Source organism: Hypomesus nipponensis, chromosome 17 (assembly GCF_054491055.1).
Source record: "Hypomesus nipponensis isolate SF chromosome 17, ASM5449105v1, whole genome shotgun sequence".
NCBI lineage: Eukaryota > Metazoa > Chordata > Actinopteri > Osmeriformes > Osmeridae > Hypomesus > Hypomesus nipponensis.
This window is the reverse complement of record NC_140377.1, coordinates 19825645-19847146: the sequence shown is the minus strand read 5'-3', so window position 1 is coordinate 19847146 and position 21502 is coordinate 19825645. Positions and strand designations below refer to the sequence as shown.

The 21502-nt window shown below is 46.8% G+C and overlaps 2 protein-coding genes and 1 non-coding gene across 6 annotated transcripts; 2 read left to right on the top strand and 1 right to left on the bottom strand.

Moving 5' to 3' along the window:
• Positions 1-7925: 7925 nt before the first annotated feature.
• Positions 7926-14193, top strand: dus1l (dihydrouridine synthase 1-like (S. cerevisiae)). Of its 2 annotated transcripts, XM_084677764.1 has the most exons (15): positions 7976-8051; positions 8560-8711; positions 8818-9071; positions 9328-9436; positions 10017-10067; positions 10358-10470; positions 10559-10641; positions 11055-11158; positions 11278-11425; positions 11522-11618; positions 12077-12162; positions 12260-12426; positions 12545-12582; positions 12705-12780; positions 12932-14193. In XM_084677764.1, the coding sequence occupies exons 3-15, from the start codon at positions 8835-8837 to the stop codon at positions 13090-13092; spliced, it is 1470 nt and encodes a 489-aa protein (XP_084533890.1). In that variant the 5' UTR covers positions 7976-8051; positions 8560-8711; positions 8818-8834; the 3' UTR covers positions 13093-14193. The 2 variants fall into 2 exon arrangements, with proteins under 2 accessions (XP_084533889.1, XP_084533890.1); XM_084677763.1 differs by lacking the exon at positions 8560-8711 and having other exon boundaries at positions 7926-8051.
• Positions 10853-10983, top strand: LOC146253925 (small Cajal body-specific RNA 8). Its single transcript, XR_014731963.1, has one exon.
• Positions 14194-14346: 153 nt separating the features above from the next.
• LOC146253923 (COP9 signalosome complex subunit 1-like) lies at positions 14347-21029 on the bottom strand. Of its 3 annotated transcripts, none has more exons than XM_084677759.1 (15): positions 20789-21029; positions 19702-19923; positions 19168-19260; positions 18482-18663; positions 17918-18082; positions 17590-17725; positions 17420-17497; positions 17253-17313; positions 16610-16695; positions 16284-16378; positions 16043-16148; positions 15873-15953; positions 15642-15779; positions 15268-15402; positions 14347-14836 (listed from the first exon to the last, which is right to left on the bottom strand). In XM_084677759.1, the coding sequence occupies exons 1-15, from the start codon at positions 20819-20821 to the stop codon at positions 14762-14764; spliced, it is 1686 nt and encodes a 561-aa protein (XP_084533885.1). In that variant the 5' UTR covers positions 20822-21029; the 3' UTR covers positions 14347-14761. The 3 variants fall into 3 exon arrangements, with proteins under 3 accessions (XP_084533885.1, XP_084533886.1, XP_084533888.1); XM_084677760.1 differs by having other exon boundaries at positions 17590-17722; XM_084677762.1 differs by lacking the exon at positions 19702-19923 and having other exon boundaries at positions 20789-21027.
• Between the last annotated feature and the right edge of the window lie 473 nt (positions 21030-21502).

The following is a 21502-nucleotide window of genomic DNA, read 5'->3' as shown; positions in this document are numbered from 1 at the left end:
AACTTGAAGTGTTGACAAAAATGCAAAGTTGATATGTTAATATATATATCTGAGTGTTGGTATGGCTACAGCGCATTGCTTGGGCTTGGTCCATGTCCTTTATGATTGGTCCGTGGGAACAGCATGATGGAGCTACAGTTAAAAGACAAATAAATGGCCTGTCTTTCTAGAACATTTTTCTTCTCCTTTACAGCATGGGCCTTGGTCTTTTTAGCATGGTTGAAGCCAGCATACACACACACCATGGAAACAGACCTGGTTGCCAATTGAATGTATATCCGTGGCATGTCTGGAAACAGTGGAATGTAAAAACGTTTCTTCAAGGACAGCATTAGCCTGGACCCTTCACACAAGTCTTAGACCCCAATGGACTTGTGTTAAGAAGTGAACCAGTAATCCCTTAGATAACCTTCAGGATAACCCACTGAAAATTGTGCGTCTGCTCCCGGAAGAACTACTGCCGTCAGAACTCTCATTTAAATTTGATGAGTTATGACGTGAGACGATATGGCCTGTGAGATGCAACATGACTCGCCTGAGAGGGTGAGCCAGGTTGTGGGCGACAGAGGCACCTCGATTGAAAACGACAAAACAGCCTGCTTTTAGGCACTGGCTTTTACATTCAAACTGCCAAGAATATGCCAAAATATCAAACTGTAACGTTAGACATTGGAGATCACAACCGCCACAGTATTATACATGACAATTTGTGGTTATATGACCAGGTTAATGAGAATTGGATGAAGTCATTTCACTGTAGCTACACATGAGTAATGTTTGCAATAGCAGCTGTTGAATATTTCTTCCTTCAAGTTTAACCAAATTATTGTATTTGTTTGCTGGCATGTCATGGAAGACACAACGTCAGATATCAACAGCTATTATGAAAAGACAGACGAAGACATTGGTAGCTTCTTCACCAAGATAAAGCCGGGACAGACAGTGGATGCCAGAGTCCACCAGAAAATCCTTAAGGCTGTCAGAAACCTTAAAACACAGCTGGGCTTCATAAGGTTGCCCTAATAAAGTTCACCTTATCTAAACACTCTTTAGTGCTTTCCAGGTGATAGTAACTGTCCACGAATTCTATATTTAGAGGCCTCATTTAATTTCATAATTTGCTGCGTGTGAGCAACCTGTTGTGGTGTGGTTGTTGGCCGGAATCGCTGACCGTAAACCGGAGAGCAATCCAGCGTCTCTTAGTAACATGCTCATCGCAAACGCGCGTCGACTTAAACAAATGCTCGAACATGACACGACTTTGTAACTCGTTGAAATAAGAATATAGGCCTATGCCCTCTCCCTAAACCTAGTCGTGTATGCATCGCACGTTTCACCCGCCAACCTGCACAGCTATGCTCAGATATGTGGCGACCGTTATAAGCTTAAGCTCATACGTTGTGGATGCTTAAGTTTGAAGATGACATAGGGTAATACATTCAACTAACCCAAAATGTTAAAGACAACATCAAAATGTTTCCAGACTCAGTAAGAATTAGAACGACCGCATGGTGGAGGGATGAACACCTCGTTTGTTTTCGAACTACGCAGCATTTGACAGGTAGGCTATAGGCCTCCTTACAGACAAATACATTTTAGTGTTTGCTTATATTTTTATTCCAGTGCGGCGTCCCTGTAGCCCTTGTGAACAGGTGGACATTCTTGTTCAATGTGGAAATATCAATTTTGTAATTATAGTAGGCACATTTCTCCATAATTCCGCGCAAGTTCGGAGCGCTTTTTTATGTGGAGCATCAGTCTAATTTGAACGACATGTCAACGAATGACAAGTCTATTTCGATCTACCAAACACAGAGCGGATCGATGCTACAACATGAGAGACAACGAGAGAAGTAACGTCACTTCTCTCGTGGTCTCTCATGTTGTAGCATCGTACGTCCTCCACCGACCCCCATGCTGCCTCTGCAGTCACGACAAGCTTATCTCCCACTGCCCGCTCTCAATACCACATTTACCAAATGATATAGGCTCAAAGTACTAACTATTATATCATAATAGACTTGTAATAAGACTAATTATTTTACATTATGTTCAGATAAAAATGAGCGCATTTGGACCAATTTTCGTGAAACGAATTGTGTTGAAATCGTATGGTCTCTGTATTATCCTCCACAAATGTGAAACTCATTAATTGCTCCATTTGGATACCCATACAACTGACCCCAGCAACCATACATTTAACCTTTCTACACTTAATAAAGGACAAGGCTTGTCATTGGTATACCTGCTATTATCATCACTATAACTTCGTTCCTGCTCCCTTCGTAAACGTATTCCATAATTAGGATCACAAGTGGTACCTACTTGAGTGATGCTCGGTCAGCGTCGCTGTATCGCTGTCCCTCCCTCAACCCCAGCCTTAGTACCATATAATCACGTTTATTCCTGCACGTATGAGACCACAGACGTAAATGTGAAAAGGAACCGACGCGCAAAGCTCCCGCTGGGTCATAAAGCCTGCACGTTCGATTGTTTCCGCTTTTCTGATGACTCAATCATGACTGTAAACGACTTCACGTGCTACGTTGCTATTTCCTGCAGTTTATTTCATCAGGCACTATTCAGATTAATCATGGACCTTCACTTAGACGCTGTGACGATGCGGAGACAGCGAGCTAGCACACAAACACACACACGCACACACAGACACACACACACTTAATTTGATTCTTAAGCCCCTTATAGATGTAACGCCACTATTTGCGTCACAACAGAGCATACTGGTCAGCGTCCTTCGTAGGTTTTGATATCAACATTGACTCAGAACCCAGATCTCTGTTAACAATAAAGAACACACCATGTTTTGAGGATTGGGTGAATAACGGTTCATCTTAAAGTACAGACAACAACGCCACACAAGTAGCCCCCCGGGGAACGATCATCCAGACATTTATTAATTGATCTACGCTGGACTAATGGGCATACAGTACAGATGTGTTTGTGTGAGGGGCATGATGGGAGACTTAATTTATATTCTTAACCGTTTAAAACTCTTGTTGTCTGCATCTTGTGGGTCTGATGTGAAGTGTCTCTGTAGAAACAGACTATTTTTAACATCCTTGGAGGATCCATAATGGAAAGGCCAGACTAAAGGTCAATAAAAGTCAATATCCCCAGAGGTAAATTTACGAGGTAAGTAGGATTAACACAGTGTTCAGCAGCATATCTCTCCGCTGCCCAGCCACATGTGGGTGGCTGTAATAATAGCTACATGAGGGAGCCACAGGGGCTACTGTGGTGGGGTTATAGACTCTGTTCAATCTATGAAATATCAGCTTGCGAGTGTGTTTACATGTCTTTTTGTGCACGTTTTGTAACAGTCCTCGGGTGAATCCACGTTCAGTCTTGTACAAGCCTTTACATGATGCAACACCGTGTCACGGACAAAGGGGAGATGAGAAACATTAGACAATGGACAGGTGAGTCAGCACTCCTATTTCACAAGCGATTGTGAACATACAGTACCGGACCTGAGCCAACCGCAACACACCGTTTACTCTTTGACTCTCTGAGGGTGTTTTTTCTCCTGTATATTCCCAAACATAGTTACCACAGTCATGTTACAGGTTTGTAGGGGAAGGAGCCTGTGTTATTTTGTTGGGTGGGGAGTGTGTGGGTTTGTGTGTGCGCCTGTGTGTGAGAGAGAGTGAGTGTATGTATGTGTGTAAATGTGTGTGTCCATTACCATTGCTAATAAAGAAGTATTGTGAAGAGAGAGAGCTCTGTCAATAAAGCACCTTATTCAAATATACTGAGTAAGTAAATGGTGGACTGATCGTGTGTCACTTCCTCTGACCCTTTATGACGCTCCATTCTATTACTGAGATGCCTTTAAAAAAATAGTTTTCACACATTATAGACTTGCCAATTTAAATGATTGTTAATTACAATGAAAATCACAAGATACAGCCAACCTATGAGCCATCAAAGGCAACTTGGACATTTTAATAGCTGTGTTTCAAAATGAGCTGCAGTTCTATTAGCAATAAACCACCATCTAGGACCGAGGGTGGGCTTTTATATTGACTTGTCTCACCATGACACAGCAAGTCCTCCAGAATCCAATTCTCATGTGTTTATTGTTATTTGTTTCTGAGGACGGGGAATGCTTTAGGCTGTAGAGACAGAATTAGACTTCTGGGATACAACTTGGAATGGCTGTCACTTCTTGTTATGTCACTGAGAATTCTACACCAATGAGACGCTTATAGATGCTTATAGTCTCTTTACCATCATGAAAGACACTGGCAGTTTATCTTATTTTATTGTATGCTGTAGTGTGTCTACAGAAATGTAAATATGCCAGTTAAATGGGTGTTAGATAGCTCTGGTATCTCTTTCTCTGTCTTTCTAACCCCACCCCCCTCTCCCATGTTTACATACTCTGACTTCCATTGTATTTGATATAATTCGAAGATATTTTTGCACATACTTTTGGAAACAAGATTATTTACCCTGAGGAAAACATTTTATTAAAAAAACAAACAGAGAGTCAGATGGCTGAGCGGTGAGGGAATGTCCCTGTACTTACTGTAAGTCGCTCTGGATAAGAGCGTCTGCTAAATGACTAAATGTAAACAAAGTGATGTATTTATTGATAAGCTTGTCAAATAGTGTACAGTATGATTGTTTCACATGATTCTGACTTTGGCTCCGGCTGAACAACATCAATAAGCTGAATCGTTCAACAGAACTGTGCCATGCTAAATAATAATGGTTTATGATCAACTGTACATGGTGCCAGCATTAGAGTGCTGCTGGTTACCCAGTGTTACATGGTGTGACAGTCATCCATTCTGCTTGCCTGGGCAAAGAGAGTTGCACTTAGTTTGATCCAATTGGGTTAAATGTTTCCTTTTCCCCCTCAGTGAAGGCCTCAGGATATATACTTTGTGGTGTGACAATGGAGATAAATTAACTAGACAAAGATACAAAGTGTGAATGTCTGGGTTATTTATGTGTGAACGTGCCCACGCCCCCTCCCCTCCTAGTCCCAGAACCCACACACAGTTCACATACAGCATCAAGTTTAGTCTATAGAGATGCTAAAGAGATTGATTGGCAATCCTGGTTAAACATCTTACATTACTTGGTCGCCAAGGGTAACAGTGTTTTCATTCCATTCTGCATGAGTGATCTAATTAAGCAATAAGCCCCTAGAGGCCGTGGTTTACGCTGATTTTAGAACAGGTAAGGGGAGTTGTTAGGCACGACGCGAAAATCAGCGTAAACCACGGACTCGCGGGGCTTATTGCTTTTCTAAAACTGTTACTACAAATATTTGATATAAACCATATCAAACATTTGTAGTAACAGTTTTAGAAAAGCAATAAGGCCTTCGAGTGCGTGTTTTGCGCTGATTTTAAAACAAAGGTTATCGGCACTCCGCGAAGAGTGCCTATATACAACTCCCCTTACCTGTTCTAAAATTAGCGCAAAACACGGCTTCTTGGGGCTTATTGCTTAAATTAGGCTACTTTCAATGGCCCCTGTTCCTCAGTTGGGCCTGCTCAGTAGGGGGAGCCTAGGCTAAAATCTTCTCTTCATTGGTGAACCTCAAATCGGGGCTCTTTCGGCATTCAGGTAAATGGTCTCAGGGCATTATATTTATTTATTATATGGCAACGACGGTACAAGCGTTCTGATTGGCTAATGGGTAGTCATGCCAGCCGCGTATTGCCCTCCTCGCCGGTCAATACGGCTCCCTATTGCCCTCTGACGTCATCTTCAAAATGAGCGATATCGACGAGTCGCTGCTGAGTTTTACTATCCAGATAATGCTGAAAAGATTTGTCATCTAAAGTGAGGATGAATACTAGACTCTTTGAATCACTTGTATCGTTATTTTGTGTTGAAATTAAAGCCATTTTAGCAGAACCATGTTGTCCGCTTTCTATCAAAAGTAATGAGTTTCTAGGCAACACATGATACACAGCGTGATAAGACTTGAGAACTAGCTACAATTAGCCTAGAGGTAGCCTACCATTTATTTATCGTTTACAAAATGAAAAGAAGCAAAAAATGCCATCTAATAAACTACTTATAACCTCGACCTTTCGGTCATGCTGGGAAATAGCCTATCAAACCTCGGCTTTGCCGTATCAACCTCGCTATCGATACGTTCGAGCCTCAGTTTGATATTTCCCGGCATGACCTCACTCTCGGTTAGTAAGTAGTTAGTAACCTATGCAAATTCCTTCATTTTTTGTCTCCATAGTCTTCCTGTTGACCTTCAATCCAATTTAGACCATTTTAAAGGTGACATGACATGAAAACTTCATTTTATGAGGTTATTTAACATTAATATGAGTTCCCCTAGCCTGCCTTCGGTCCCCCAGTGGCTAGAATGTTCGATAAGTGTAAACCAAGCCCTGCGTGTTCTTCTCCGCCTTTGACAAAACGAAGGCTCAATTGCGCTGTTTGAAAATCTCCCCCTAGTGACGTAGATAGGGGGAAGGTTACCTCCCCTCTCTCTGCTTTGCCCGACCAGATCATCTAGCCCGCCCATGACAAACTGAGCTACCACAGTGCAAGGGCGAGTGCGATATCGGTTTTTCCTGGAGAGATATCATGGCGAGCAAGCAAACAAAGCATAACAGTTGCTCGGTGCTTGGATATACAAATGCAAGCACACATCTTTTTTTTTCCCCTTCATCCGAGCCTTTGCACAACCCGTATCTTAATTGTATTTTCGCTGGAAATGCGCCGACACAACTTCCCAAAGTGTTGTATGTCTGCGCCAAACATTTCCTCAACTTGAGCCAACTCAAAGCTGGCCTTGCTGAAATTAAATTCTGGATCATTACTAAATCTCCTTGGTCAAGCTACAAACCTTGGACAAGGAAGTTAACTAACGCTATATCATTTTGTTGCTTTACTGTATATGGTTACCTATCTTGCTACCCTTAGAATGTGGCTGTAACATTAGCTCTGCAGCTAACAGCTGAGTTACTGTTGCTAACGTAAAGATAAATGGCATCAAGTGTGTGTGTGAATACAAACGCGGTAACGCCAGTGTTGTACACTTCTTTGTTATTTGGATAACCGTTCTGCTGTTGGTGTTATGGCTCGCGATATCCGCCTTTCTCCACATTGAAATGACTGAGTGTGCACCTCTGCAAACCAGGGTCAGATGAGATGAGAATGGCTAAATTCGGCGCATTTTACAGCAACTGGGGCAACGAGCCATTGCGATACATCCTGTAAACATTAGCGCATGTTGCCGCCCCTCTCCTCCTCATTAGCATTTAAAGCTACAGACACAGAAACAGCGCGTTCTGAGGAAAGCTGATTGTGGGACTACTTGTAGTGGCTATAATTCTGCACCATGGCTGAATTTCGGGAAAGAGACTTCAGATACAGTATTAGGGGACAACTAAGGCCTATGTAAAAGCATCCAAAAACAGCATGTCATGTCACCTTTAAGGGATTTGTGTAACCGCTTTTAGTAAAAAAAATAAAAAATAAAATCAATTATAAAGATATATTGGATTAATTATGGATAAATATAAATTATAGCTAATAGCTCATTTGACTCATTTAGATTTAGGCAGACATGTTTATAAGCAATAACTGTATTTACTAAACATCTTTCCCTACCATAGTAACCACGAGGGTGCCAGCGCCAGTGATCTCCAGCCAAATGTACTCCTGCCATTGATAAACCCCAGATTCTGAAGTACTAAATTCTTCAGTGTCAGTGCCGACAACAGGGCAGCACAATTACATGGAATTACAACGAGATGAAAACCTTAATGATTTGTATTGACAAGTTCCAGATGCATTGACAGAACTCTGGTTTCTAACAACATCATTAACATGAATAATATAATTGCCTTCCTCTCTTTCAACTCGAATGGTATGTGGAGAGCAGACCTCGCGAGACTGACATTCTCACGAATAGTGGATTTCACCGGATGGAATCTTGGAAAAACTGTCGTGTTTTTCTTCGGAAGTATTTAAACGAAACACTCGATTGAAAATCGTGCCGAAATCTAACGAAGCTTGGATTTTGTCTTACTGGAGCGCAGGTACATCCTCATATTAGTTACTAATAAATATTAGATTTAGATAAACATTTTAAATGTTTATATTTTCAAGAATTTTTTCGTATACTATCTAAATCAATACCATATTATTCCGAAATACTTACGTCAATTAGTCATAAAATGTCATGGAAGCTTGGTAGTTGGCGTTAGTTGTGTACATTATCTGTCCAGCTAATGATTATTGCCATGATTGTTAAAATGTAAACAAGCTTTTACCCATTTATATATCTGTTGAAAAACAACTCTGCATCTGTCTGGGTGTTTGTGTCTCCATGTGATATTACAATCATTAGTACAAAGTAACCCAACATAATTGGCCTATTGCTAGCTATCTAGCTAAAAAGCAAATACATCACGAGCTGCCTAAATGATAGCAATGCATGGCAAAAGCTTTACAGGTAGCTATCAATTTGCTTGGAAAGCACTAACATTAAAAACTACAATTTTTTTACGAGTTACATTTAGTCATTTAGCTGACGCTCTTATCCAGATAGACTTGCAGTAAGTACAGGGATATTCTGCCCGAGGCAAGAAGGGTGCCTTGCCCAAGGACACAACGTCATTGGCACGGCCGGTAATCGAACCAACAACCTTCCGATTAAAAGCCCGATTCCCTAACCGCTCAGCCATCTGACCCCATAGGTACTTAACTATCAGAGTAATTGTACGACAAGAATGTGTTATCTGCATTGAGATTCATACAACGGTTAGGATTGGTGGGTTGACCTTTCCTTTTTTCCCCCTTTAGAGTAGCAGGCTGTTGTCATGGCCAAGCTGCAGGGCTTTGACTTCTGGCGGACCACTCTGAAGGGGGCCCGTTACGTGGTTGCACCCATGGTGGACCAGAGCGAACTGGCTTGGCGCCTCCTCAGCCGTCGCCATGGCGCCCAGCTTTGCTACACGCCCATGCTGCACGCGCAGGTGTTTGTGCGCGACGCTAATTACCGGAAGGACAACCTCTACAATGAGGTGTGCCCGGAAGACAGACCCCTCATCACCCAGGTGAGAACATGCATGCGTGCACAAACTCACATTCCACATCCCAAGCTAGGAGGCCTCCACAAAGGAGATGGTGCGGGCCTCATTTCTTTGTGCCTTGAACATTCACACAGCTGGTAGGTTGGGGCTGGTCAGACTAGATTTGTCCTACAATGCAATGGTGTGGGGGGGGGGGGGAGGCCATCATGGCTGCACATTCTTCATCCAGATAAACATGGCGTGTTCTAAACTCCCAGCTCTTCTGTCTGTTGTGGGTCAGTTCTGTGCCAACGACCCGGAGGTGTTTGTGCAGGCAGCTCTGCTGGCCCAGGACTACTGTGACGCCATTGACCTCAACTTGGGCTGTCCTCAGATGATTGCCAAAAGAGGTACACTGGAGGAAGGGAGAGAGAACGGTTGTGTGTTTGTGAGTGAGGCCTTTCCATTTGAACCATATCCTGATATGTTGCCAGTAGCAATCAGCCCCTCTACTCATTGTCGTCATTAGCCAGCGTGCTGAATTGGGGCAGACTGACACAGGTGCATCTTACTGAAATAAAGCACAGTGATGGATTCAAAGGGGGTGTACCTGAGGCAGAATCCTCTGTGATGTAACTTGTGTTTCACATTTACATTTACATTCATGCATTTAGCAGACGCTTTTATCCAAAGCAACTTCCAAGATTGAGCTTTACAAAAGAGCATAGGTCACTGATCATAACAACAAGGTAGTCCCAAACATTGCAAGCAGCCGAAACATGAAGCATACATTGTGAAAAACTAAACAAGTGCCAAGGGAAGACCCATTAGAGCATGCAGTTATACAAGGACCAAATTAAAACAACATGAACCCCAAGACTGTACCTGTAGAAGAATAATCAACAGTAAAATTGCTAAATGAATAAATGTAATGTAAAATATTTCACAGTTGATGAGTTTCAGTTGATGAGAAAGCTTTCTGTTTCTCAGGCCACTACGGAGTTTTCCTTCAAGATGAATGGGATCTGCTGGAGAAGATGGGTGAGTCGACCGCAAACATGAAAAGGAGGAGAAAGAGAAGATTCCAAGTACTATGGTTTTAGATTTAGCAGATGCTCTTATCCAGAGCGACTGACAGTAAGTACAGGGACATTCTCCCGAGGGAAGTAGGGTGTCGTGCCTTGCCCAAGGACACAACATCATTTTGGCACAGCCAGGAATCGAACCGACAACCTTCAGATTAATGGCCCAATTTCTTAACCGCTCAGCCACCTACTCCCGCCCCCCCCCCGTTTTAAACCTTGTTGATTAACACTGACGTTCTTCTGCAGTGAAGCTGGCCAATGAAAAGGTGTCTGTGCCCATCACCTGTAAGATCCGCGTGTTCAACGAGGTGGACAGGACCGTGAAGTACGCCCAGATGCTGGAGAAGGCCGGCTGTCAGGTGAGGAAAACAGGAGGCAGAGCCCGAGGAGAATCTCTCACGCACACGGGATGTCAGAATCGGAATCAGATGTACTATTTTTCTGTAGTTGCTGACGGTTCACGGTCGGACCAAAGACCAGAAAGGAACCGTGACGGGCATTGCCAGCTGGGAGCACATCAAAGCTGTCAGGTCAGATAGAATCCCCCTGATTAGTTAATATGTCTGTCTTGGATTTCTTACTTTCCTTTGTCGCCCCATCAACATTTACATGTCTGATAGCTCGTTTGTATCAGGCATTTTAAAGTGTGAGCGGGTAGCACATTGGTACGGGCCTTGGCCTTGTAATCTGGAGACCAGGGTTCGATTCCTGCAAAGAGCACGTAGTGATTCATTCAATACTTGGGAGACAGATACCTAGGCAGTTCTGAGTACCAGTCTGTCTGTCACAAGTTCTCCCTACAGTAGAAGTGCTCTCTGATGACCGGGGCGAATTAAGAGAAATCGCAACGGACAGATACGGAGCTGACAACTTTTGCAGTCGAAACCGACGCCAAACGCAACACTCCTGAGTTGAGTTAATTGGTGTTCCCTGTTTGCCGTAGGAACGCAGTGAGCATCCCGGTGTTCGCCAACGGCAACATCCAGCACTTGAGTGACGTGGAGCGCTGCATCGCGGAGACGGGCGTGCAGGGGGTCATGAGCGCAGGTGAGAGAACACACACACACTATCATCACACACTTTCGTTTAACGACTGTCCTACTGTAAGTCGCTTGTTAGGCCTCACAGACTAATGTGTGTGTGTGTGTGTCTGGGCGCACCTCCAGAGGGGAACCTCCATAACCCGGCTCTGTTTGCGGGCCGTAGCCCCCCCGTATGGGAGATGGCTGAGCAGTATCTGGAGGTGGTCCAGCGCCACCCCCCCTGCACCCTGTCCTATGTCCGAGCTCACCTCTTCAAGATGTGGCACCACACGTACGTAGGGGTTCTCCCATCACGACCCGCGGGGGTCACAACCTCCTGTGGAGCTAGTCTTGTCAAGTCAGAACTTCTGTGTGTGTGTGTGTGTAGGCTGCAGATTCACCAGGACCTGAGGGAGGACCTAGCCAAGGTGAAGAACCTGGAGGCCCTGTCTGGGGTCAGCAGGCACCTTAAGCAACGCTGCCAGGTACCCAATCACCTCCCTTCTCCCTCCCTCTCTCTCCCTCATCCACCTTCTGTCTGCCTTCCAGAGTTCTCCCTCCCTCCCTCCCTCATCCCATAGTTCTGTTTTACTTACTTCGTGAGACCACAATCATGCGAGAATCCATCTTGCCAGACACAAGTTATGCACTTGTGTCTGGACCACAGTGCTCCAGACCAGTCAGCTCACCCGTCTATGTTGTACCACTTAGGCCAGACCATAGGAGTCCAGCTCAGACTATTTTCCTGCCTGTTCTCTCTCGCTTGTTCTCTCCCCTGCCTATCCGGTTAAAGCAGACATGCCCTAAAAATATCTTGATAAGAATTGTTATTTATTTATTGAGAAATCCTTTACTAGTTCACCCTCATGTGGGGGGGAAGAGAATGGAATGCTGTGTCCTTTTCTAATGATGCACTCTAATCAGGCCTCCTTGCTTCCTGCAGGAGGAGATCGCCAGAGGAGAGGAGGCGGGACAACGGGGAGGGCTGCCCTTCCCCCATTGGATCTGCCAGCCGTACGTCAGGCCACCGTGAGTGACCTCACACCGGGACACAGAGAGGTCATCGCATCCATCCAAGTACCGTGGCCTGAAGAGCCCAGATCTCACCGTCACTGTCGCTCCTTAGGCCCAAGGAGGCGGTAGCCGACGGCGCCAAGGAGGAGGTGAAGGTGGCGTGCCACAAGAGGGCGCTGGAGGACTCGGACGGGGGCGCCGACGCCGACGCGCTCTCCAAGAACAAGCTGAAGAAGAAGGCGCGCAACCCCCACAAGAACTTCTGCGCCGAACACAAACGTGAGCTTGGCGCCGCCCTCGTGCCTTCCCCCGACCGACGTGTCGTGGCGCTGACTTGACGCTTGTTGATGCCGGATCGAGACGTGTTGGTCAATCGTGTGTTTTTGTTTCTCCGCAGCAAAGTATATTAAGTGCGAGCAGTGTGGCAACCCAAAGGTAGGGATCTGAACATCTCGCGCCCGAAGTGGTTCACCGAGATCGGGTTGGGTGTGTCGTGTTGGGGGGGTGTTTTTTTTGTTTTTTTGGGCCACCTAGCCTCCCTTTCTGTTTCTTTCTAGGGTAACAAGTGTGTGTTCAACCTGTGTCGTGCATGCTGTAAGAAGAAGGCCTATAAGGAGGTGGCAGACTGCCCTAGTAAGTTCACACACACACGTACTTACACTCACACACGAAATGACACTCACACACACCCACACTTAGCTTTCCAAAAACTCTCTCTCGAGCTGAGACTCCTAATGTCTTCGGCCTCTCCTGACCAGAGAACCATCAACCTATTTCTTCACAGGTCACGGGCTGAGGTTTAAAACAAAGGCAGAGAAACAGAAGGCAGAGGAAGAAGAGGAGGGGAGAACAGGACTGAAGAACGGGAAACTCAGCTCCACCTCAGACCCTCCAGATCTAGAACAATCCAGAGGACTGAAGGAGATACTCACCGCAACAAACTAACAGTCAAACGGCTGTGTGTCCCTCACACACACACAGGAACACTTTGTTACTCAACAGGAGCCTTTTCTCAATCCTGGTCCTCGTGCCCCCTGCCCCGCATGTTCTAGATGTTTCCCTGTTCCAACACACCTGACTCAAATGAAAGGTCGCTATCAAGCTGTGCAGAAGCTTGGTAAAGACCGCTTCATTTGATTCTGGTGTGTTGGAGCAGGGATTCATTTGATTCTGGTGTGTTGGAGCAGGGATTCATTTGATTCTGGTGTGTTGGAGCAGGGGTTTATTTGGAATTATCTATGCTGGATTTGGTGACTGTCTGCTGTTTGTGTTGGTGTGACTCTCCCAACATGGAGAACAGTGGGGGTGAAAAGGAATCTTTTACATCATCAAGTTGAGCTCATGGTCTTGATGTGTGGATCTTGGCGTATTAATTGGTTTAAACACTTAAACTTAAAACTTGAATCACTAAAACGGATTTGAATAATATTTCAGATTTCAAGGCAATATTAGAGTATTTAGATTATAAAGATAATAATGAAAAAAATACCAAATTGAGTCACGTAAGATTTTAGCGTCAAGATCTTACTTTCTCAAACAACTTTGTGTTGACATCAAACTTCAAGATGTTATCTTCACTTCTTTGTATATCTTTCCTTCTTTGTATTTTCTGTGGGAAAATATTTAGACGAACCGGAATGGGACTGTGCTCGTTTGTCTTCTCAAGCTCACATGACAAATGAGGGAGTTTAGTGTTTTCTTTGTGCTCTTTTTTGGAGCCTTCTATGGTGGTAGGAACTTTCTTGCAGTGCATTGAGGTTGTGCCTTCTGACTAACATCCTGTTCAGATACGAGTTAGTTGCCTGTATAAACACAGTAGTAGTTACAGGATAGGTTACAAAGCAGCTTGTGTCAGTGCTGTTGTTTCCCCTACTCTCAGCAACCTGTTGACAGGATGGTGTGATGATACTGGATCGTCTCAGTAGAAGAACACAAGATGGAAGAGCAAGACACATTCTGGAAGATTCTCAATTGTATGAGAACATTGTGTGTCTGTACATTTCTATCTTCCTACCTGCAACCCCTTTAAATAAAATCAGAAGATTTTCTTGAGTCCTCCTTCTTGCACATGAGCATTTTCACTTGTCCTGGTGAGTCCTTTGATTGAAGATTTGAATATTTTCTAGTGCATGTGTTCAGTGCACACATGTTGGATGCCCTCGAGCCTACAAAAGGCCAAAGATGGAGAAGCGAGGCATGTTTTTGTTTTTCGATTGATTTTAAAAGCTTGTTCTGAGGTGAGGTGTTTGTCGATTTATAATCAAAGATCTGTCGGGCACAGAGAAATGGCATCTCTTACAGACAACAAACACCAGCTTTCCAAGTGCCACAACTCCATTCCTCCTCCTTTCAACGTTCATATTTCCAAAACAAGAACAATATTTTTTTTTTCTTTCAATCCATCTCCCGATACATAAACAATTAAACGTTAAATTAAAAAGTCTGTATGATTTTGATATTCCTTCTCAGCAGGGAATCGTACCATCCTCTGAAGAAGGGGGGGAGGTCTGTGAAGGTTGTTGTTTTTAGCCTCCCCCCCCCCCATCCCCGGCTGTAATGGTACCTCCCAGGGGGCACCAGAGAGGAGGGTAGGGGGACGGGGGGGTTCTCGTCCTCACATGTTGGTGCTCATCCACGTTTGGCTGTTGGCAGGCGTGAGCTCCGCCTGGCTGCCTTCTCTTGGGGGTGACTGGAGGACAGCACATACGAGAGAGAGAGACAAAAGGGAGAGAGAGACACATAGAGAGGGGAGAGAGAGAGACAGAGGGGAGAGAGAGAGACGCAGAGGGGAGAGAGACATAGAAAGAGAGACACAGAGAGAGAGAGAAACAGAGAGGGGAGAGAGAAAAGGGAGAGAGAGGGGAGAGAGAGGGGGGGGGCGGGGGGTCATAGAAACAGTCACTAATCTACTTCATCAAAATCCTATCAAACCCTTTGTGGATTTCGCATTTGAAAACAACTCTGTTCAGTTCTACTGGGGCCTAAAGGCTCCAATCAAGCACGTCAACATGAAGTAGGAACCAGGAAGCCCTTCCGGTTATGTGTTCCAGCACCACTTGGTATGGGCCGGAGGCAGGAAGCGGGCGTGGCGTAGGGGGGGAACCTGGGTTCTCTGGGTACCTTGACGTGGATGTGGCCGCGCAGCACGGCGGCCCGCAGGATCAGGGCTTTGGCTCGCCTCTGGAACCCCATGCCCATGTGGAGGGACCGGTCGAACGTAGCGCCCCTCTGGTCCACGTCGCGCGCATACAGGATCTGACACGGCACGGGAGACGGGAAGCTGGTGTGAGTCTGACACGCAAGGAAGTTTTTTTTTTTCTTCTCTTGAATCACCTCTTTAAAAGAACGGTGAACTGAAGACACGACTGCTGGAGACACGTTCTGTGTGTGTGTGTGACGACCCCTACTAGTCAGAGGGTCAAGCAACAATTAAAAAGGAGGTAGCGCTGTCGAGAGCTCAACAAAAACCCTGTGGTGGCGGTGGGGTGCCTGACCTTGCTGTGGGAGTCGATGCGAGCCTTGATGACTCCCTCCAGGATGAGCTGGGTGAGCTCATCCTCCAGAGCTGTCACGCTGGTGTCGAACGCCCGGGCCATCTCGGTCATGTCTGCCGACGCATACGGGCTGAAGTACTGACACACACACGCACACGTTATGCTCTAGCCCTGCAACCGACACACACACACGGACCACAGGGTGGAGAGTGTGTGAGCATGGTGGCTCACCTGTATGAGGGCTCGGTTCCGGATCTGTGTGTACAGAGTGGTCACGTGGGGGGCCAGGTACATGTCCAGCAGAAGGTTGTCCTGACCGCAGAGGGGAACAGGCGTCAGTGGGCACAGCGCTGACACGACCCGGCGCCGGAACGTTCCGGGAGAGGGCCGGCAAGCCGTACCTTCATGTCGTCGAGCAGTCTGAGACACGACGCGTACTTGGACTCGTAGAACTTGAAGACGACGTCGCGGACCTGAGGCTCCAACTCTAAAAAGAACTTAAATGAACTAAACGGGGGACGGAAATGTGGGGGGGGGGGGGGGAGAGAAGTCAGTGTCGTAGAGTAGAGCCGTGGTCACGGGAAGGAGGGACATACGTGGCATGTTCGACAGGCGCATAGCTCGTTTGTGTGCCACACCTACCTGCTGGAGATGACGTTTCTCTGGAGCTCCTGTCTGTCGAGGGTGGCCAGAGCACACATGCCCCCGTACACAGCTACGTTACTGGGGGACAGGAGCTGGAGGGACCCGCCCCCCCCCACACACACACACACATACAATCAGTGTTTCCACAGCATAGTCCACAAGGCTACATTAGCACTAGGCCTGAGTTTCGGGCCCTGTGTCTTTACGCGGTCGCGTCGAGCTCGCGTCGACGTTCAAACCGACTCGATTTCCAAACCGACATTCCCAAGGTGTCGGGGCCGGTCGTGTTTCCCTGTCAGGACAAACAGCGGCGGCCGCCTCACCTCTGGGAAGTCGCAGTGGTCGAATGACGCGAGGAGGAAGTACTTGGCGGCAGATTTGTACTTCCAAGAGGCCATCTCAGCCAGGCCTGGAGACAGACACAGACACAGAAACTCCTGGAACATACAGCTACTGATGCTAGCGTTCGGGCCACTCGTGAACTAGCCTACAGGCTCCTACCGGCCTCTTGGCATGAGCAAGGGTTCTGGGCGTCAGTGCTAGCTGTGTGTATGGGAGAGAACAAGGCCTGTATCCGGGAGTCAGGTGGCTGAACGGTTAGGGAATCGGGCTAGTAATCAAAAGGTTGCCGGATCGATTCCCCGCCATGCCAAATTACATTGTGTCCTTGGGCAAGACACTTCACCCTACTTGCCTCGGGGGGAATGTCCCTGTACTTACTGTAAGTCGCTCTGGATAAGAGCGTCTGCTAAATGACTAAATGTATCCCCACCCAATCTGCGAGGCTGTCAGATAACGGGTTCCTTTTCAAGTAGACAGAAATGCTCTTTAGAATCCGAATAGGTTTCAATCGCCATGAAAGTTTGCACAGACAAGGAATTTACTTTGGCAAGAAGGTGTATACATTCAACATATAGGAATCTTAACTTAAATATGTGGTCTACCTATATTAAACTCTTGTCTCACCTGCAGCACATTTGAGTTTGGTAAGGACTGCTTGGTTTTGACTATCTCGCTCTCCTCTTTGCTGAAATTGGAAAGAGAGACAGGAAAAAAAAGACGGTAATTCGTGATTTTAGAATTCACCACCTACTACATTAGTGTCAGTCCTTCTCCAGCTCGTCTGTGCTCACCTCTGCTATCTCTGGGGCGGATTCAGCCTTGCTGACGTAGCTAAGTACGTGCGACCAGTTCTGGAGGTACACGCTCACCTGCAAGGGAGGGGGGGGGGGGGGGGAATAAATAAAAGGAAGAGGCATCAGATTGTGGGTCGCACGAGGTGTCATGGGGGCAAAGCAGCTACCTTGACGACGTTTAGACACATGTTGACGACGTGCTTGGCGCTGGTGCAGTAGTCGCGGGCGCGGGAGTAGCACTTGAGGGCGTTGCTGAGGTCACCGCAGTCCAGGTAGTGGTCCCCCAGGTCATTGTGACCTCTCCTGAGGGGAACGGGAGGGAGGGGGGAATGGGAAGAAGGGTTCCTGAGCAGGACTCGGCTTGGGTTCACGACCCGGTGTCTCTTCCTGTTGCTCACCCTGAATAAGACTCTCCCCCACAGCTCACACTGAAAAAGGGGCACCACGTTCTCTAACGATACGCTTGGAAAACACTGCCTGCGTGCGCGTGTGTACCTAATGCTCTCTTTGATGGAGTTGTCCTTGTAGTTCTTCAGGTCCGTGTCCAGTTTCTCCAGTTTAAGCAGAGCCTTCTTCCTGGTGGACTCGGCCCAGGCCGAATCTAGGGAAGGCGGCTCCACCCCCCCCTCAGGCACCGCTTCTGGGACCCCCTGGACCTCCCTGGGAGGGGGGAGAGGGGCGGGGGGAGCGATGTTAGCACACAGGGCAGCACATACACACACCATTTTCAATTACCCGTGCCTAAATATAATGTTATACTGTCACACATGCAGATTCCTGCTACTTGCATGTAAGCTACTACTTGAATCTCTCTCTCTCCCCCCTTCCTCTCTCTCTCTCTCCCCCCTCCTCTCTCTCTCTCCCCCCTCTTCTCTCTCTCTCTCCCTCTCTCTCTCTCCTCTCTCTCTCTCTCCCCCCTCCTCTCTCTCTCTCTGTCCCTCTCTCTCCCCCCCTCCTCTCTCTCTCTCTCTCTTTCCCCCCCTCCTCTCTCTCTCTCTCCCCCGCCCTCCTCTCTCCCCCCTCCTCTCTCCCCCCCTCCTCTCTCTCTCCCTATCTCACCGTGAGGCGTCAGAGAGCTTGTGGTGGATCTCCTCGTACACGTCCACATTGAAGGTCCCCTGGATGGCGGCCAGCGCCATCTTCAGGGCCTCAGCCCTCAGCCGGGGACAGTGCTCTGCGACAAACTGCAGCCGCTCGATCCTCATCAGGCCGCTGTAGCTGGACGCACACTGCTCCAGGTCCTGGACAGAGACAGAGGGAGGGAGGAGAGACAGAGGAGAGAGACACAGAGAGAGACACTCACAGAGAGAGAGGGAGAGAGACAGACCCACAGAGAGAGAGAGAGAGAGAGAGAGAGAGAGAGAGAGAGAGAGAAATAGGTTGAGAAACACAGAGAGAAAGACGGAAATGGATGATTAAAAGGAGACAGAGGTCAATACTGACACAAGAAGTTGATGGTTTCGCTTGGGGGGGGGGGAAGGAAGGAATTATATTAGGTAGTACAAACTGCACTCTCACCCCCCGCATGTACGAAATGTGTGTATGTGCCGGCAGAGTAGAAGATGCCGTAAACAGGTAATAATCCAAGTCTTATTCAAAATGGACACATTTCCATTCCACTCATCAGGTGTAGTGGGCGTACAGTGAGTGCGGCATGTAACCAAGGGCTGACAGCCGACAGACAGCTACCACACACACGGCTTTGTTGGTTCTCTGTCCGGGTTCTGAGGTCTGAGGTGACGTACCAGCGTGGGGTTCTCCACCACATAGCTGCTGTCCGGGTCGTTCTGCTGGTCTTCCCGAGGCTCGGCATCAATCTGCATGGGCTCCACAGACCCCTGGGAGAGAGGAGTCCAGCTCAAAAACAGAGTTTGTCCAACCGGATCAACATCTGCATGGAAACCATTTCAGACCGGCGAACAGACCTCGTCTTTGAATCGTGAACATGACCCCGAGAATGTTACGAGTGCGCCGTCGATGGCCTTAGGCTATATCTATTTGGGCGTGTGCGAAAGATCGCATCAGCCAGCCAGCCCCTGTTCGTTCCAGATCATCGGTCGAGCTAATCTGCCCAGCGACAGCTGCTACATTTAGTCATTTAGCAGACACTCTTATCCAGAGCGACTTACAGTAAGTACAGGGACATTCCCCCCGAGGCAAGTAGGGTGAAGTGCCTTGCCCAAGGACACAACTTCATTTTGGCACAGCAGGGAATCGAACCAGCGACCTTCTGATTACTAGCCCAATTCCTTAACCGCTCAGCCATCTGCCGCGGTTACCTTTGGGAGAAGGGAGCATGCAGAGAGGCTACTTCTCAAGGCCGAGTCCCCCGCCATGACGGGTAGGCGCATCTCTGACCTGCTGCTGTGCGGGGAAGCGGGGAGGAGCAGGCCGGTCCAGGGAGAAGCCCGGGCCTGGTCGCGTGCCCTGCCCAGCTCGCTGTCCTCTGTCTCATCCTGCTCCACCCCTGCAGCCACCCCCAGACCTGACACTGCACTCTCCTGAAGAGGGTGAGGGAGACAGTCAAGTACTCACCCCCCCCCCCCCCTGGCTCAGAGAAACATTGAGATAGTGATGATGCCCTTTGAGACTATTTCAATATCTATATATATATATTCAATGTATATACATAGTTGGCTGTGTAATGGCTGGCTGTATAGGCAGGTGCCAAACCAAACAAAGACTCCCTGATTTATTTGAGATGGTCAATCTACCTAACATTAACGGGGGGCAAGCTTGCTTCATAGCCAATGTCATCTGCACGGTTCTAGAAAACGAACGTTGCTATAACTTTGAATAAACATGATTGATATTCTGTAAATGGATGTTGGCTCGACTTTCTTTGACATTATCAAGCTAGAGAACTTGTTTCAATGTTGTCAGACAACCTGATGGTTTGGTTTGCCTTGGCAGCTTAAATCTGCTCACGTACTGTAGCTAGTTTCACAGTAACACTAACTGGGCATTTTGACTTGCAAGGAGTTAACAGAGCTAGCTAGCTAACTGCTTTGAAAATTAACAAGATAACTGACAACAATAACACTTTAATTTGAAACTCACAGCGACGTGTTACAGTAGAAAACAACTCAGTTTCACACAGCATATTAAATTTCAGCTAACGCTATGTGTGTCTGGTGGCCAACTGCCCAGGGCACGCTCGGCACAGGATTTTGCCATGTTACAGTATTACTAGCTTCAACTAGCTAGCTCGACATAGCTTGACAGCTAACGATGAGTCAATAAATGTGATTTGAGGAGCAAACTGAATCCTTCTATGAAAAGATGACCAGCCGTCTGATATTCCCTGTCAGACGTACTTTATATCTGAGCAAATAGGAGAAACCCGATACGAAAATGCAAGTTTACCTGAAAGTTAAAGACCTGTACAGGCAGAGGCATCCCCTACTCTGCAGACAACAAACACATCAAGTACATCCTGCGGGCGCAAACGCAGCTTGTGCAGTATCAGAGTCCCCACGGGACGAACAAGTTTCGTAACTTTTTACACGCGAAACCGTCCAATTTTTGTGTGTTTGTCATTACAACAACTATGTATTGAAATATCCGACTCTCTTTATCTGAAACTCTCTCTCTCTCTCTCTCTCTCTCTCTCTCTCTGAATTATCTCTCTCTCTCTCTGAATTATCTCTCTCTCTCTCACACACACACTTTGTGAGGTTTGTCTTTCTAGGTTTAACACTACAGTGTACTATAACAGTCAATAGAATATTTTTTGGTCTATAAAGTATTTTTCTTTATTAAAATAGAACCTAGTTAGCCTGACGTTGTCGTACTCATAATTCTAGTCAGAATATGAGTCTGAAAACTCTCCGTTGGGCTTTGAGTACGGAGCGTGTTTCAACCGAACTCGTAAAACAAATGCCTCTACGCTCAATTGGATAGACTTACAACCAATAAGAGCAACGTATTATGTTGTTTGTTGAAAACGAATTCAACCCAAGCGCTCTTTTGTGACGTGGGTGATTACGTTACTGTTGATCATCTGTCCATCATCGTACAAAGCCCGCCCTGGCAATTTCATTGGTCCGTCCGATTCTGGGTTTTCAGTATTTGTCCCCC

Bases quoted from the DNA above. Each gene is read 5' to 3' on its own strand.
- dus1l (XM_084677763.1), top strand. From the start codon at position 8,835: ATGGCCAAGCTGCAGGGCTTTGACTTCTGGCGGACCACTCTGAAGGGG. The intron at 9,437-10,016 runs GTACACTGGAGG...TCTGTTTCTCAG, and splicing joins TCAGATGATTGCCAAAAGAG to GCCACTACGGAGTTTTCCTT. The intron at 10,068-10,357 runs GTGAGTCGACCG...GTTCTTCTGCAG, and splicing joins GGATCTGCTGGAGAAGATGG to TGAAGCTGGCCAATGAAAAG.
- LOC146253923 (XM_084677759.1), bottom strand. From the start codon at position 20,821: ATGCCTCTGCCTGTACAGGTCTTTAACTTTCAG. The intron at 18,664-19,167 runs GTACGTCACCTC...GTCTCTGTCCAG, and splicing joins TGGTGGAGAACCCCACGCTG to GACCTGGAGCAGTGTGCGTC. The intron at 16,379-16,609 runs GTGAGGCGGCCG...GGGTCCCTCCAG, and splicing joins ACCACTGCGACTTCCCAGAG to CTCCTGTCCCCCAGTAACGT.